Genomic DNA, 18291 nt, shown 5'->3' with positions numbered 1-18291 from the left:
CTGGTGATAGTGATCATTGCTTCATCAGGTGTAGCTTCCACACTGCTAGCACTTGTGTTTCCATGTAAATCATTTCAATGTCAGTAATTTCATGACCAAAGAGAAAGTGTAGCATCAGCATCTTAATCTCTGTGGAGTGAATACTGTGCTAGATGTGTTCAGTGGTGGAAATAATACCAAGTTGTTAGGTAAGAAAGATTTTTCTAGGCAAGGCATTTACTGCAAGTAAATACAGAAATCTCTATCTCCCTTCATTTTTTTCTTCCTGTCACCTAGTGAAAGCCTCTTAAAGTTAGCTTGATTGTTAAAGCTAGATGAGGTTGCTGCTGTCTTGATTCATGAATCTGCATATTTTTCAGTATTGCATAGTTGAAAGTTTTAAAAGGGGGGTGGAGGGGAATGTAAAGCCTGACTTCCCATAAAAACCAAAGTTATGTCTCTGCCACTGGAAGCTTGACAGCTAGTGGTGCGTTTTGAATAATGCTGCAGAGAACTTCCGTAAGTGTGGTTGTTCTCTTATAAGATGAGGGCACCTCCTTTCCCCAGCATTAACAGTTGGCTTCACTGGGGAGAGAGCAGAAATGTAATACACAGAAGTAGAAACATGAGCTTACTTCAGACATCTCCAATACTGTCTCATCAGTCTGTGCCCTGAGACCACAGGAGAACACCACTTTCAAGTTACACAGTTAACAAAAGCATGGTCCTTGCTGCTTGCTTGATTTACCTCTTGTGTGCAAAAGACTAAAGATGAAAAGGCAAGGGTGAGCTCCTCTTGCTCAGGCATTGTTACTAATGACTTGTTAAGTATTGGAATGAGTTAATCATTAAAGGATAACAATGGGCTGGTTGATGGTAACTACCTGATACAGGTGTGTTTTCCTCTGAGTACAGAGAGCTCTCAATAATAACCTGGTTCTAAATTTGCCCTATAATTGTGTGTACATTTTATGCTAAATGCCTCATCTTCCTTGAAATTAACAGTAGTTTAACTTTCACCGCAGCTTTTAAGGTATTTGTCAATTCATGTGTTTTAGTTACTTTGCAAATCCTGTTTTGAGTTAGAAGTTACTGCACTACTCAGAATTGAATGAGGCTTCCTGTGGTAGAATAAATCTACTTGGAATACTTAGTATTTATTATGAAAATACACCTCCCAAAAGGTTGAGCTTGCTCATTTAGTTAATCTTTTTAGTATTTAGATGCTAAAGAATCTGTTGTTTGAACTGCTTTGCATTGTTGTACCCTGAACTGACTATGAAATCTGATTTCTGACTTTTCAACTCTAGGAATCTCTACCACCTGTCCAGTTTGACTGGAGTAGCAGTGGCCTTACTAACCCTTTAGATGGTACGTCTCTCCGTAGAGCCTCTAGCACCAGAGCTAGAGATAAGAAAGCTACAAAGTTCAGACAAACTTCTATCTGCTGATTATTTTTTTTAAGTACACACACAAACACACACACCCCCATATATATATATATATATAAAATATTTATTTCTTACTCCTAACTTTGGAAATTCAGGCTTTCTTTCTGATTAAGTGTGCTGCCCCTCTGTGAAGTATTAAGGTCAGAAATATCCCAAATTAAGTATTACTTTAGATTTCTGCCATATGCTAGTGACACACTGGCAGTATTAACATTTCATTATATGCATAACTGCAGATTATAAACAATCTGAACAAATCAGCATTTTAGGTTAATGAGGTTTACTTCTCTGAAGTGTTTTTGACCTCTGGACTATCTCTTTAGACGTTCTTTGAATGACAAAGCTGTGCATAGTGGCTACTTCAAAGCACAATGTTTTACCCACAAACTGTTTGCAAAAGATGCTCTTCTTGAGCTGAAAGCTTTCAGATTTACAGATAATTTTGTATTTTTAAAACCATGACTTCATCTGGTTATCCCCTTTTTTTTGCTTTCAGTCAAGAGCTAATTATACTTAATATCTTAAAGAGGTAGCTACAAGCTTATTTGTATCTCTACATGTATATAGTTATCACGTAAAAGACCCTTCACCTTATGTCTATTTTAATAGCAAAGTGACTTGTGCCACCGCCTCCAGTCTCGGAAACGTTAAGTGCAGAGAAGGGAAATAAAACAAATTTTGGAAACTTGTTTGACTGACAGGCTAGAAAGCTGTAAAGAAATAGATACCTTTATGAGGAGCCTGCTAACTGCAGTTAATGCATGGGACACAAGTTGTTCAAAAGCAGGCTAAAATAAACTGCATCTCTTACCACGCTGGTGTTGCCTCACGGTGGTGTTTGGGAACATGTGGGATGTAAGAGTTTGGCTAGCAATATCATGGTGCTGAAGGAAAGCCTGGATGGACCCTTTTGCTGTTGTCTGGTGTCTTATTACTTCAGTCAATCATCATGCTTTCTTTTTAACAACCAACTTCTTTAAAATGTACCTTGGTTTGATTTCTGGTTTAGTACTAAAGGGGAACAGTATAACTTAATCGGTGAGGAACCACACGTAAGAGCGGTGTTTGTTACTCTGTGTTCACACTGCTTCAAGGTAATGATAATTAATAGCTTAAAGCTACTAAATGAAACTCTAAAGGTTTAAGAGACTATTTTTTTTTTTTGCTGTTGTTCTTTGCTATTTGGGGATCTGCTCAGTCTTCCTTTCAATTTCAGTGAGGGGGAGAAAAATCTCATGATACTCCATCAATTGACTTAATATATTGTTTCCCTTTAACTGATCACACCTTTCTCTCTGGGTCGTGTCGGTTCTCTTCCATTTTTAGCCTGAAATAAATATTCCTATTTTAAAGTTACTAGTGTTGATTTCCTTGCTGCATTGTACATGAGGAAATGTGCACTGAATTAAGTTGTTGATGTTTTTAGAAGATCCAAACTAATACTGTAAGCATTGTTTTCATGTCAATTTTTAAATTGCCTTCTGAGTACTAATTATAACTTGCATGTTCAAGTGTGTGTCTTACCCCTTTTTACACATAAACCCCTCCCTTGGCTTACCTTCTATATGGCTGCCTACCAACACGGTCACTGAATTTCAAGCTAGTGGAGGTTCCACTCTTCTGAACCTTGATTTCTTTGGGCCCGTGGATGACAGTAGCTCTAGCAGCACCACCACAATCCCAGGTCAGCAGAGTGTTAAAACCACAACTGTAATATTATGACAACTTACTAAAAGCATGAGCACATCACTTGACTTTCCTATAAACAAGGAGAACTTTTACCTTGCCTTTCTCTCTAAAATGTCTTTCTACTGCGTTTTTCCTTTGATCTGATTTCTGTTTTCTGATGTTTTGTATCGAGTGCCAAGTATTTAAAAGGTACTGTCAGCTCTGTTTGTCACCTGCTTAAGGAACGAATGGCTCTTTGCTTTTGCAAGTAAGTTGTTAAAACACTTGTTTCAGATGAGAAATTGTGAAAGCTAACCTTTCTAACTCCTCAAGAAATGCTCAAGAATGCTGTAGATGTGACCAGACCCCAAAAATGAGGTTTATTCTCTCTCTGAATGAAAGCTTCCAAATTATAGGAGCCTTCTGTCATTTGAAATTCCTGTGTGAAGATAAAAGTTCCAGGGCTTAACATATCGCAACCACACTGCTAGGAGATTGTAAGTTTGTTCTTTGTGTGAACTACTGACATTAATGATAACTTGGAACAAGTGTTTTAACAACATTCATAATAGGAAACAAGGATAGTTGCATGTTCGTGGGATGTTAGAAGTTCAATGATCCAACCACTTTATCTGCAACTTACTCCCTTCAAAAGGAGAGGAATACACACACCCCCTCCACTGAATAATCAGTGAAAGTAATTGAATTCATTGATCTCAGGGTTTTGACATGCTCTGAGTAGTTTGCATGAGCTTGTGAAAACCTACACTTCAAATCATTTCCACAGGACTTTAAGGGAACATTTTGGGGATTTGTCCCAGTGCAGTTTAAGTAGCTAAGGCAAATACTCTTTCAATACAGTGCCTGAAGCCATGATAATCACCTCCTTCATAGGAGGGAATATTTTTTCCTCTTAGTGATTTTCATTTTAAAAATCAATATTGAAGAGGTTTGGAGGTTTCCCACATTTCAAAGGAGCATTTAAAATTATTAATTTTTGGCTTTTAAAAGCCTGCTTGGTTTGGGTTTTTTTTCCTTGATGTTTTTGTTTGGGTTTTTTGTTGGTTGGTTTTGTTTGTTTGGTATTGGGGTTTGGTTTGGGGAGGGGGAGTTGTGTTTTAGTGGTTATTTTGTTTTGATGGGGTTTTTTTGGGTGGGTTTTTTTGTTTCTTGGTTGGTTGGTGTTGGTTGCTTTTTGTTTGGGGCTTTGAGGTTTTGTTCTTTTTCAGTTTTGAAATCTGATCATTGAAGGCAATTTTGTGGCAGCCCATTCCAAATGTCTTTTTTTTTCCTTTTTCTTCAATTCTACCCTTGAGAAATGTCATTATCAGACAAATTATGGCAGGAGGGTTAGTAGGCAAATTCAAGATGCTTGAGTCTCACAGATTCTTTAGTAAGTGTGTGGAAGTCCATTGACAGAAGCTGTCAGTACCCAGTATGTGTATTGCTCATGCAGTCGGGTATGTTCTTGTGTCCTGATGGTACACACACTCAAAGTGACTTCTAAGAGGGGTACTCTATTAGCCTTTTATTGCCTTTTGTTGTTGTTGCTTCATCAAGTTACAGGTATCATCACCTTCCTTGGTATGCCCTGTAGTGCCTATTTTTGTTTTGGTTTTGTTTGTTTTGGCTTTTCTTTCCTCCTGACTTGTTTCTGGGAAAGTCATTTGTTTCTTGGCTTGCAGCTGGTGTGTTTGTGTGTGTGTTTAGGAGCTTTGTGTGGGGTTTGTTTGGCTAACTTTCCTTCAATATCTCATTAAGGTTTTGCAGTGCTTTCCTGAAATATTCTTTTATTTGAATAAAACAGAAAATATGCAACTCTTAAATAATTGAAAAGCAAATTGTTAGATCTTTTGGCTTAAAGAAGAAACTTTTATCACTAGTGGAAGTTTGTTCTTTCTCTTAAGAGATTAGTTTTAATTACTATAAATCTATGCTGTATTCTTCTTAATCTGATTTCATCAGTAGCCAAAATAATGTGTTTGCATTCTACATCATCAACAGGGAGTTACTCATTTCTAGCATGTTCCCACAGATTACTGTATTGTTTTATTTTTCATGTTAATAGTTTAACATCAATGTAGCTGAGTAAGAGGTGCCTAAAGAACCGTAAATTTGAGCTGTGACATCACACAACAATGAAAATGAATTCCATAAATGTGAATGTCTGAATGATGTAACTTACAAGGTTGCATTTAACATTTGTTACAGAGTTGCATGTCAGAGGACTCCTGGTTTCAATTAATTTTACCATTTGTACCTTAATGGGATTTCTCAGGCTTCTGCAAGTCAAAGTGTATTTCTTCAAGTCTTCCTTTCCCTGACTGAAAGTGGATATTTTATGTAATAGTTGGGCTCTTTCCTATTTCCAAGTTCTGTAAACATCTGACAGTACTTAAAGTCTTGGTATACTGGTCTCAGGACAGCATGCATTTTGATGTTTTGTGTGAAACCAGATGAAATTCACGCTGAAAGTCCAGACTTGGGGGTGGGGGGAAAAGTATGTTGAAAAGACAGATGATTAATTTCTAGTCAACTCATTAAATGGAGCAAATCTTCTCCCTCCTTGCCCTTGCAGCTTAACCAGATTATTTCCTTAATTTTACTTTTTGATCAGCTTAGTTTCCTAACAATGAAAGAGTGCTCAACTTGTACACAGATGACACTCAAGATACTGCTTTGGGGAGAGGTCATGCAGAGCAGACATGAGGATTATTAACCTTGTCTGTTTGCACACACACTATTGCAATTACCTGGTGGAAAAGACAGAATAGGCACAGCCATGTGGTTTTGTTTGGGGGGGGATTGTTGTTTTGTGGTGTGTTTAGTTTTGTTTTGTTCCAATATTTCAGGAGTACTTATAAAAGTATTTTGATCCAGGCAAGTAGACTGGGTTAAATCACAAGCCCATCAGTTTCTAGGTGCTCTTTTTATATCATAGAATTGTCAGAGTTGGAAGGGACCTCAAGGATCATCTAGTTCCAACCCCCCCCTGCCACGGGCAGGGACACCTCACACTACGTCATACTGCTCAGAGCCCCATCCAGCCTGGCCTTAAAAACTTCCAGGCATGGGGCTTCTACCACCACCCTGTGCAACTTGTTCCAGTGTCTCACCACCCTCATAGTGAAGAACTTCCTCCTAACATCCAATCTGAATCTACCCACTTCTAATTTTGATCCATTCCCCCTAGTCCTATCACTAGCTGACACCCTAAAAAGTCTCTTACCAGTTTGTTGAATAGCTAGATGGGACCACCCTGTCCAGTTATTTGCAACACTTGTTCTGCAGTGATGTGAAATCCTTCTGTGCTGTCAAACCAGGATGCCTGTGTCCTCAAAATACAGTGTTTCTGTGCAAAATGTTGACACTGGTTTTGAAAGTTATTTTTCATTGTGGGCTGTGCATAGGCATGCTTCATTTACACCCAGGAAGCATAAAATAGTTAAAAGTGTAACTAGAAGAATTTCTGTGATTTAAAATGTTTCTGAGCAACAGAATGTGTTGTAACAGCCTTTCCTCTTGATTTGTTTTGATAATGCTGAATCCTAGAGACTCTGGAAGAAAACTTAGTTAATATCTGGAAATTCTGGAGCCACTTCCTGCTGAGGTGTGATGCTTGATATTAAACAGGTCGAATTTGGGATGCAGGTTTCCACCATCTGCATTGTTTTCAGAATGGCCTCTGCTGATAAAAGTTTGAAATCCACTTGAAACATACGTGATGTCAAAAGTCAGCATTTTAGTTAAGATCTCTGCAACTAGGAAGCATCTAGATACTTGATGCTCTCTAAATAATTTAGAAAGATGAGAAAGGATCATTGGATAGGTTAAGGGGCAATGGCTTCAAACTAGAAAAGAGCAGACTTAGATTGGATGTTATGAACAGGGTCTTTGCTGTGAGGGTGGTAGAACACTGGAACAAGTTGCCTGGGTAAGTGTTTGGGGCCCCATTCCTGGAGATATTCGAAGTGAAGCTCAGCAGGGCCCAGGGCAGCCTGATCTAGTTGAGGATGCCCCTGCTACAGAGGGGGTTGGATGAGATGACCTTCAGAGGTCCCTTCCAACCCAGACCATCCTATAATTCTATGACTGACTAAAAGTTTTTGGTAGTGCTATAGACAGTAGTATGGAACTTTTTAAATGCCATTCCACTTGTATGTATCACAAAAGCTGCTTTCCCTCAATATTTTTTTTAACACAACTTTTTATCAGAAGCAAGATACTCAATGCAGTGTAATGCATGCCAGTCTTGTGTGTAGTCTCTTGTTAAGGAGTTCATCTCTGTTAGCATGCAACAGTTTTAACAAACAGTTGTGTTACGGTGATGGAAACAATCCATTGTATGGAACACAGGTGACATTTTCACAGGTGCTTCACTCCAAAAGGTAAATTGTTGTTTGCTGTTAGACTGAGACCTTGTATGCCAGACTTTACACAGTGTGTGTGCATTTTGTAGCACAGCTGTAAAAGCTACTGAAAAAGGGTAGGGAGAGAGGATGGTGTTTCAGAAACAGACATCTTCTGCCACGTTCTTCTCACATATCTTGAGATGATAAATGATTCAGATGTTTACAGAACACTCTGTCTAGCAAGTTGGTCTGTGGCTAATTATGGCTATACTTGCCTGCAACCATCACTGATTATCATTTTATACTATAAGGTGTGGATCCTGAGTTGTATGAATTGACAACCTCAAAACTGGAAATTTCCAATGCCAGCAGCAAAGTGACTGATGCATTTGCAAGGCTCATGTCGACAGTGGAGAAGGCAAGCACGTCAACAAGGTAAATACTCTTCTGTTGTGCTTTTTTTCTTAAGGTAGGCACAAGATGAGGGGTGAATGTGTGTGCTGGTTTAGGTCAGAAGGTCTTGAATGATCAAAAGGCTTAAATGGAATAATGAGATTTTAATATGAAATTCATAGTGCTGTAGTTCATCTTTCAAATTACCATAGAACTCGAGCATTGGAAACAGTTCATGAGCTGAAAGAACTGATCACTGGGGCATAAGTTGAAGACTTGGAGGAAACAACTTTGTAAAGAATAGGGCTGCTTCCTAAGAGCGGAAAGTAAACTGAACCATATAGTTCAGTGGCCTAGGACTGTGACAGAACACTCTCCTTAGTCCTCTGTTTAATTTAGAGATACAAAATGTTCCACAAGTAAAATGATAAAATTAATGACAATATTTCTTCCTCCTTGTATATTTCTCACACCTGTCAAAACTTCAGTGACCAAACATCAGATTGGTTTTGCTGTGGCAAGCAAAGGAGCAAGCATGTAGTTGGTTTAGTATGGCCTTTCTGCTGCAGGGATTCATGGGAAGTTCTGTACTTTTTTCATAGGTAAAGCCTATATTAAGGCCTTAAGAGTCAAATACCTTATCAGGTACTGGAAGGCTGCTCTAAGAGCTCCCCAGAGCCTTCTCTTCTCCAGGCTGAACAGCCCCAGTTCTCACAGCCTGTCCCCATAGAGTAGGTGCTTCAGCCCTCTGATCATCGTTGTGGCCCTTCTATGGACCAACAGATCCATGTCCTTCTTGTGCTGGGGGCTCCAGAGCTGGGCACAGTACGCCATGAAGAATCTCAGAGTAGAAGGGGAGAATCCCCTTCCTTGACCTGCTGGCCATGCTTATTTTGATGCAGCCCAGGGTACTGTTGGCTTTTTTTGGACTGCCAGTGCACACTGCTGGCTCATGTCAAGCTCCTCATCAGTCAATACCCCCAAGCTATTCTCTTCAGGGCTGCTCTCAATCTACTCATCACCCAGCCTGGATTTATGCTTGGGATCACCCAACCTAGGTGCAGGACCTTGCACTTTGCCTTGTTGAACTTTGAGGTTGTCATGGGCCCACCTTTCCAGCCTGTCAAAGTCCCTCTGGATTGTAGTGTCAACTGCACCACACAGCTTGGTATGTTAGGCAGGCATGCTGAGAGTGCCCTCAGTCCCACTGCCCATGTCATGACAAAGGTGCTAAACAGCACTGATCCCAGTACCAATCCCTGAAGGATGCCAGTTATCACTGGTCTCCACGTGGATTTTGATTGCAACTCTTTGAGAGTGGCCATCTAGCCAATTCCTTACCTACTAAGTGCTCCATCCATCAAATCCATGTCCTTCCAAAGTAGAGACCAGGATGTCGTGTGGACAGTGTCAAATACTGGCCATAGCTTTGGTTGACGGTTGGACTGGATGATCTTGGAGGTCTTTTCTGTCTGCAACGATTCTGTGATGAGTTCATGCCAATTACACATCCTCACTTCTAAGTGAGCTTTAGGCTATATTCAGTACTGGATGCTTTTGTGTGGCAGGTAGAGGGGGTCACAGCTGAGGAGTTGTGGCAAACATACTGATTTGTAATGGTGGAAGACAGCTGGCTTCCTTAAAATGACTAAGCCCATGGTTTTCAAGAGCTCTTTTAAGCCCTGTTCTTTCATTGAGAAGACTAGCATGCAGGCTTTCCTGCAGTGAAGATGTTACAAGTGAGCACTGAGTAAAATAAAAGATCAACAAGCCATGAAATTTCAAGGAAGAACCAGTAGAGGGAACTCCACACTTCAATGCTGATTTTTCTGTCTGGCCTATTTTGCTATTCATGGAGTGCCTATACTCTTTCTGAAGAGACACAAATGGGGAGTTTGACTTTCTCTAACTACATTTGAAGTATTTCTGCAATATAGTTCAAATGTAGTTTAAAAGTAACCACTAATTCGCAGCACTGGGTATGCAAACCCCAAATGTATCTTTATGCATTATTTCATCCCCACTTACAGACTTGTACCTGCTAGCTTGTTTTAAGATGGCTTGTTTTTCCTTTCCAGAGGAACAGACAAGTCTGCTTCGCTTACATGCATCTTGACCTTCATTTTATTGTATCAGGTTTTGATAGGAGAGCCCCAGAATGTTAGAGGTTGGAAGAGACCTCAAAAGATCATCTTGTCCAATTCCCCTGCCTGAGTAGGATCACCTAGAGCAGGTCACACAGAAACACATCCATTTAACTTTTTTCCAGTGCTCTCACAGTGCACTTGAAAGCTCCTACTTGCACTGCTAAAGCTCTTTATCCAGATGTCAAAAAGTTTTTCCCCTATTCTGGACAGCATTGCTCACTGATAAGTAAATCAGCTTGAGGGTAGGAAGGTTCTACACAGGGAGCTGGACAGGCTGGATCAATGGCTGAGGCTTATTGTATGAGATTTAACAAGGCCAAGTGCTGGGTCCTGAACTCAGGTCACAATCTCTACTCCAGGCAGAGTGTCTGGAAAGCTGCTTCGCAGAGAAAGATGTGGGAGTGTTGATTGACAGATGGCTGAAGATGAGGCAGTGTGTGCCCAGCTGGTCAAGGCAGCCAACATCCTGGCCTGTATTGGAAACAGTGTGGCCAGCAGGACCAGGGAAGTGATGGTGCCCATGAACTCAGCACTGGTGAGGGCCCCCCTTAAGTCCTGGTTTCAGTTTCAGGGCCCTGAGGTGTTGGAGCATGTCCAGAGAAGGGCAAGGAAGATGCTGAAGGGTCTGGAGAACAGGTCTGGTGAGGAATGGATGAGGGAATTGGGTAGCTTAGACTGGTGAAAAGGAGGCTGATGGGAGACCTTTTCACTCTCTACAGCTTTCTGAGGGGAGATTGCAGCCAGGTGGGCACCAGTCTCTTCTGCCTAGTAACAAATGATACAGGATGAGAAGGAATGGCCTCAAGTTGCACCATGGGAGATTTAGGTTGGATATTGGAAATAATCTTTTCCCTTGAATGGTTTCTCAAGGACTGAAACAGGCTTCCCCAGGGACGTGGTTGAATCCACATCCCTGGAGCTGTCTAAAAGAGGCAGAGATGTGGTGCTGGCTTAGCTGTAGCCTTGGTACAGTTAGAGAATGGTTGGGCTCAATCATCTTAATGGTCTTTTAGGCCCAAAATGATTCTATGATTCTCTCTGTGAGGCTCTAGAGAAGGGCTGAGGACCTCAGACATGGTGGACTCAGCATGGTTGGACTCAATGATTTAAAGGTCTTTTCCAACCAGAATGATTCCATGATTGTATTGCAAAGGGCAGTATCTCCAGCTGGGAGGGGAGCATCCAGTAACTGGGTGAGAGTCACAGCTGACTGTGCTCACTGGTGTGCATGTCCCACGGTGAAGCTGCAGAGCCCAGCTAGTACAGCAAGGGCAGTGATAAAGAGCTGTAATAGAGGTCCTGCATATGACCATCAAATCAAACACAGTGCTGCCTCTGGGACCCAGCAGTGCCATTTCTGAACATGCTACAGCTGAGCAGAGGAGGAAGAGGCATATAAATAGCAAGGAGTGTGTGAGCTCCATCTCGGTGCCTGATTAACAATTACAGGAACTCCTTTTAATGCATGTCTCTGAGTCAGCCCTCTTCTTTTGGCTTCCTCTGTCAAACGCTCCTTTGTTAGCTCTAAGTCCTCGTTCACCAGGAGTTTTGTACTTTTAAGAGGCTTGTGGTAAGTGATTACTAATAGTGGCACCAGGTACTGATAAGACAGTGGTGGGTGACAACCACATTTCAACAGCTTGAAGATAGTCCTTCAAGTGCAAGCAGAGCTGAGTGAAGTTGTTAGAGGCGGCACGTATTGGCTCTCTGCTGCTTCCTTCAGTAAATCCAACACACAGCTTTGTTTATCCTCTAGAATTTGGTAATCTGCCTAGGCAGTGGCTCATGAAATTCCACTGCAGCAGAGAAAAGAAAATACTGCTCTCCTAGTGAAGGAAAGTCAGATTTAGTATCTAGACTGCCTCATCTGGAGATCTTTTATCAAGTGTAGATTTCAAGTAGCAAATGAAAGTGATAGGCCAGTGTCAACACAATGATCAGCTATGTCAAGGATGAGTGTGACTCTTCCTCTTTTTTCCTCTCCTGTAAGAAGCTGTGATGCTGCTGCTGAAGCAAATGTGTAGCCCCTCTTGCTTTCCCCTGATCAGCTCAGGAAACAATCCTGATAGACTCATAGAGTGGTTTGGATTGGAAGGGACCTTAAAGATCACTTAGTTCCAATTTCCTCTTCCGTGAGCAGGGACCAGGATAGGTGGTGACAAAAGTAAGTAGAAGTACATGCTGCCTCCTAATCAAGAGTGGGCATTGCCATCTCATGGGCTTGATTGAAAGCTTATTACGAAACAAGATACAGGAAGGAAATTTCTGAAGTGTTTAGGAAAAGGCAGTTTATTTGGTTCAAGCCTTTTGTCTCATCTTTTTGCCCCCAAGATGAGGCAGCTTATTTAGCTAGCACTTCTGGAGTGGGTACAGGGTATAGTAGGTGCCTCTTGGGAACTGGAATAATGATTGATGGAAAACTGCCTATTTCTAATAATAGGCAGCATGTATCAGGTAAGCCAGATGACTGTAAAGTCTGGATGTTTGGCATGGAATATCTTGAGGGTGTCTTCTGTAGCAGTCTGAGCCAGGCTGAGGAAATCTGAGGTTTTTGCATAGTAGCGAGAACCAAGATGGGATCCAGAGCTCTTGATTCACTTGCATTCAGTGACTGTACTGAACACTGCAGAAGGTGAACACAGTGATTCCCAAACTGCTGTGCTGGTCGCTCTGGTGGGCTGTGCTGTTGCACCTCAAAGCAAGTAGCTAGAAGTTGAGAGATACCACTCTACATGGTGATCCACAACCTCTTTACCCTCCCTTCCCAGGGCTCAGCAGCAGCAAAAGGTCTAATCATAGAATAGTCCAGGCCAGAAGGGACCTCCAAAGGTCATCCAGTCTGACCTACCTGCAGTCACCTGGGTCTCCCCAAGCTAGATCAGGTTGCCCAGGGCCTCACTGAGCCTCACCTTAGAATATCTCCAGGGAAGGGGCCTCAACCCACCTCCCTCTGCAACCCATTCCAGTGTTCCACTACCCTTATAGTAAAGAACCTGTTCCTAACATCCAAACTAAATCCACTCTTCTCCAGCGTAAAGCCATTGCCAGTTGTCCTGTCACTGCAGGTCTTTGTAAACAGACTCTCCCCATCCTTCTTGGAGGTTTTTAAGGCCAGGCTGGATGTGGCTCTGGGCAACCTGATCTAGTGTGAGGGTCCCTGCCCGTGGCCGAGGGGTTGGAACTAGACGATTCTTGAGGTCCGTTCCAACCCTTACCATTCTGTGATTCTTGTAGGCCCCCTTCAGGTACTGGAAGGCTGCTATCAGTTCTCCCCAGAGCCTCCTCTTCTTCAGGCTGAACACCCCCAGCTCCTTTAGCCTGTCATCATAGCAGATCCTTCTTGTGGCCCTCCTCTGGACCCTCTCCATCAGGTCCATGTCCATGACGCGTGTACGATCTGAGAATGATGGTGCTGGAAAACCGGCATAAGTATCTCTTTATTTTAAAAGTGTTAAGAAGTAAGTTACCAACTTCTGAATTTCTTTTCAAGTTTTTTTTTTCCACTTAATTTTGAATGATTGTATTGTATTTAGGTAGTTTAAAAGTGATGTTTCACTAAACTGCAGAGTGGTGAGGGTTCTGCTAAAGAAACCCCTGAAGGTCTGTGCAACTCCTGTGCTAGAGCAGGGTCACCTAGAGTAAATCAGAGTAAATCACCCAGGAAATTCCCTTCTCATAAGCCTAGAATATGGGCATGGTTGTTTCTTCAAGTGAGTCTCTTTGCAGTGGAACCTACCAAAAAACCCATAGCTTCTGAATAAGAGATCTTTCTTTTTTTCCCTTATTGCAACAATATACAGGAACATTTTGCTGACTTTTAGTTAACATTTCATTAGCAGGTAGGTATTATACCATGAGGTAACTTCCAGTAGCTTACAGAAGTGCCTATCAGTGGGAGACAAACTGACAGAACCTTGCTTCAATCAGTGGTTCTTTCAGTGATCCAAAGGATATCAGCTGCTGGATTAATGCACTTTGTTCTTTTCTTCTCAACAGGAAGCCTAAAAAGGAAGAACATCTTAGTGAAGAAGCTACCAAGGTGATTTCTAGCCTTCCTGACTTAACTTTCATGCATGCCAAGGTGTTGATGTTCCCAGCCACATTAACACCTTCAACAAGCTGCCAAGAAAAGGTAGACTAAAGTGATGTGAATTGGACCTTTTTTTATCAATTCCTTTTTCTTTTTTTTTTTCCCTCTTTTCTTTTGGCTTTTCAACTTTTTTTTTTTCCTTTTCTTCCCTCGGTGGGTCTTAAAAAAAAAAAAAAAGCAATCCTGCTCAAATTTAAAGAGAACCATTTCAGATGATTTGTTGGTAAGCAGCACTAGAAAGGTATACATAGTCCTGTATATTTATTTACATACTGGAGTCCTAAATTTATATTAGAGGGGAGGGGGAAAAATAAAAATGTAAATAATTGGGGGGCAAATCTTTCTGAAGAGCTATTCTATTCTTTTTGTTTTCCTCTTTGTGCCGGGGTGTATGCATTTCTGTCTTTGTGAAATACACTGGTGGTGTCCTTCTTACAAAACTTGAAAAGCTTAATAAAAAAAGAAAAACAAACCAAAAAAAACCCCAAGCAAACAAAAATTTAAAGTAAAAATAATAATCCTAGAAAACACATCATGGAAAACTTCACAGTCTATAAAGCTCCCCCCCTCCTAAAGGTTTTCAGCTTGCGCTGAGCATCTCTCTTTTTCCCTCCTGCATATATTAACAACATTTATTGCTGGGGGGGAAAAACAAAAGCAAACAGCAACACAAGTTTTCCATTGTCCCTTTATGGGTTTGCAGTTACTGTTTCTTTAAAACCCAACAATTTCTTTTGTGTTTTAAGGAGCTTAAAGTGTGGTGTGTTTTTTTTTTTCTCTCTCCTTTTCTCTTCCCCCCTGTTTGATTTGTTTGGCTGATCAGTTTTTACGGTCTTAAACTTGGACGGTATGGCTCTGTCACTACATATAGCCTTTTGAAAGGTCTGCTGCCAGTAGCTTCTTGTTCCAGCTGTGGGTCACTGTCAAAACACTTGATTTTGTTTTGGTTTTAATTTATTATTACTTTTTTTTTCTTGGGGGTCATTAGGAGGTTGTCTGCTTTTAATCAGTTTGATTTGGAAAAGAAGGACCAAAACTGTATGAATGTTTTACAATGAAATTTACCTGTTGGATTTTGTTTTTAATGTTCTGTTGTACCACTATTTCTGTTTGATTTTTTTTTTGCACAGTGTAAAATGACATAATCATAAATTGCTATGGTTTTAGGCTGTATATACAGTAAAAAACTATGGGTTGTAAATGTCTGGGGAAATTCCTATGGAAAAAAGAGAGCTATGTAGAAGAACCTCTGAAAAAGGTCAATGTGCATGCCCAAGGTCTTTTGAGATTTAAGTGTGTAAATTTCCTTTTAGCTTACACAAAATAAAATAATTTAAAAGATACATATGCATACAGTCTGCTATCTTGTGGTCTTTCTCTACAGAACATTCTTCACATGGCCATCCGCTGTAAAATCCATGCCCTGCCTTAGCAGCAGAACCTTCTAATCTGTGTTGCTCAGTCCCACAAAACAAACTTGTCAGGGTCCTGAAGAAGGAGCAGCAGACTCTTCTGGAATTGTCCTGCCTCTTTCAACGTGCTGTGATGTAGTTTTCTTTATCTCCAGCTTGCTGTCTGGCTCATAGGGCGATGGGGCTCAAGAAGCATCAGTATTTTGGGTTATAGACATCTTCAAAGTCATCAACAATACTCAGTTGCAAGAAAGATAAATGGTGAGGTGAGGAGAGGAGGGACAGCTGCTTCTGCTTATTTCTTAGCTGGAAATAAAAATGTAAACCTAGCATTTGCTTAAGTTGTATAACATGTTAGTGTGCACTGTAGCTCTTCAGGAGGGTATCAGTGAACTGTCTGCAGACAAAGCATGCTCTGGGTGCTGATATTTCTCGAGGGTGCTCAGCATGGGCATAGACTGTCCCTTATTTAACCTTTACTATGCACACAGCCATCACCACCATCAGTTAGCATCTAGTTCTGAGAAATCTCCACTTCATTTTCACTGAATCATAGACTTGTTTTGGTTGGAAAAGACCTTTAAGATCATTGAGCCCAACCATTTACTAACTCTTCCAACTCTGGTGCTAAACCAAGTCCCTCAGTACCACATCTTTGTCTCTTTGAAACACCTCTGGGAATGGGGATTCAACCACCTCCCTGGGGGGCCTGTTCCAGTCTTTGAGAACCCTTTCTGTCAAGTTTCTTCTAATATCCAACCTAACTCCTCTGATGCAACTTGAAGCCATTTCCTCTCATCCTATCACTTGTTACTAGGGAGAAGAGATCAACCCCCACCTGGCTCCAACTTCCTTTCAGACAGTTGTAGAGAGTGAGGTCTCCCCTCAGCCTCTTCTCCAGACTAAACAACCCCAATTCTTCATTGAATTCTTTGTCTGAAAGTGCTTGGCTCAGAAAAGTTACACTTTCAAGTTTGTCACTAGCTGGTTAGCTGAAATGTTGTCCTTGCAAAAGGAAATTTCTTCCATCTTGAAATGTCCTCAAGAGATGAGTTCTGTATTCCCCAGTTCTGTGAACACAGGAATTTCAGTGTGTGGGGGCTATGCAGGATTGAGAGAGCAGCTTCTGTGGTTGTCATAATGTAAATTTGTGGAGGCTACATTGTCTCCTTTGCCTTCTAATTAGTACTGCAGAGTCCAGTGCTGTGGTACCAAACTGCACCCTGTGGGAGCTGAAAAGGTTTTATGCAAAAGCCATCAGCTTTACCCTGTAGCCCCAAACCCACTTCTGCTGCTTCTGCAGGTTTTTCATTGGGGTACTGACTTCATGCCTGTTACGTGGCTAAATTAGCTTTGCTAATCTCACAGGTTTAGCACAGTATTGGTTAGAGCATGCTGATTACATTGTTCTGTTCTGGTGTGGGGCTGCTGCAGGTTAAAATCAGCCCTTTTGTTTTCCCCACTGTGGTGTGTCCCTTAAAGCCACCGTGGTAGAGCTGCAGCAGAGAGCTATAGCTATTGTTTCAAGGAGAATATGTTTAGGAGCTGACTCATGATCCTTGTCTGACAGCCAGTGGCCTGAAGTATTAAGGAGAGGTGGGGGTGGAAGTGCCAGCTGCAAGTTGATCTTTAGTCTCCTCACAATTGCCTCTAGAGGCAGCTGCCCATTTGTCTTCCAGTCTCCCAAGTGCAGTACTGGTGGCCTGCTGTAAATGGGGGAGGGAGGAGAAATGTCAGGGAGAAAAGGAGATTTCTCTTGTGACTGATGTCCCAGTGTGAAACTTTGTGAAACCAGGTACTAACCAGAGTGTGTTTACAGGATTCTTGGGTCCTTTCTACCACCAAAACAAAATTATTTAAAAAATTGAATCCCCCAGAACTTCACACTGCTGAAAGTCATAAATCTTCCATCTAAATCCAGGCTTCTGAGGTGGGTGCTGCTTGGCTTTAAAACATTACCTTTGTTTTCCTCTCCTAGCTTAAGCCCCTTTCTCTGTCTCTTGTGACACAGGCTGCTCAGCCTCTTTCCTCCTGCCTTCTACAAGAAGCTTTGTTCATATGCAGAAAGTTTTGCCTGGCAGATCAAGCAGCCTCAGGGTTGTCCTTTCATGCTGTCTGCATTTCCACGCTGTGCCTTACCTGGTTTCATCTTGCTGGCAGGCTTCTGAGCAGGCTGGAGACCGATGCTTTCTGCACATACGTGTTGCTGCACGTCATCACCAGGCATGTCACCATGTGTTACCCACCACTGTCACTGAGCAGTGAGGTGCTTGTGTGCCCGGCCAACAGAAGCAGCAGAGGACACGGGGTTCAGATGCAACTGCCTGAATTGGAACACAGCCATGAGGCAAAGTCCAAAGCTCCCACTGTGAAGCGAGCTGCAGGGCCCTGAATGACTGCTCGGAAGAGCTGGACTCTGCTTGCATTATCGAAAAGGCTGCACTGTGAGGCTCCGTGGTTCTGTGCTGACTTACTGAGAGCATTACCACCTGCTGCAGGTGTTAGCAGGCCGGTATTTCCCACGTTGAGAACTTCTCAGAGTGTCATTAGCTTGACAGATTCATTCTGAGATGCCAGAAATAAAGCTTGCAAACAGCACACACAGGTGCCCTCAGACACCATCAGCACGTATTCAAGTTAACCCTTCAGCACACTAAACTGCACAGGATTTTACCTGCTGATGAAATCAGCATCTGGAAAGTACTGTTGCTGGGCTGCAGCACTTCTGCATTTGGACTGGATATCAGAGAGTCTGTATAGGATGCAGTGGATCAGCCTTGGCCAAACTGCTTACAACTC

General features: G+C 41.8%; 1 protein-coding gene across 4 annotated transcripts in view; it reads left to right on the top strand.

Moving 5' to 3' along the window:
* AFTPH (aftiphilin) overlaps positions 1-15784 on the top strand; it is a 49578-nt gene extending 33794 nt beyond the window's left edge. Inside the window, exons 7-11 of one of the 4 annotated variants that reach the window (XM_068153100.1) lie at positions 1290-1350; positions 3031-3114; positions 7762-7885; positions 13987-14122; positions 15465-15783. In XM_068153100.1, coding sequence (XP_068009201.1) covers positions 1290-1350; positions 3031-3114; positions 7762-7885; positions 13987-14122; positions 15465-15512 — 453 coding nt within the window. In that variant the 3' untranslated portion in view covers positions 15513-15783. Of the gene's footprint in view, positions 1-1289; positions 1351-3030; positions 3115-7761; positions 7886-13986; positions 15420-15464 lie in introns of those variants that run through there. The other 3 variants (XM_068153101.1, XM_068153102.1, XM_068153103.1) reach the window with 3 other exon arrangements.
* The last annotated feature ends 2507 nt before the right edge of the window (positions 15785-18291 follow it).

The sequence above is a fragment of the Melanerpes formicivorus genome, unplaced genomic scaffold (assembly GCF_026170545.1).
Source record: "Melanerpes formicivorus ecotype bairdi unplaced genomic scaffold, bMelFor1.0.p_v2 SCAF_25, whole genome shotgun sequence".
Lineage (NCBI taxonomy): Eukaryota > Metazoa > Chordata > Aves > Piciformes > Picidae > Melanerpes > Melanerpes formicivorus.
Note: the sequence above shows the minus strand (reverse complement) of the source record. Positions and strands in the feature narration are given on the sequence as shown.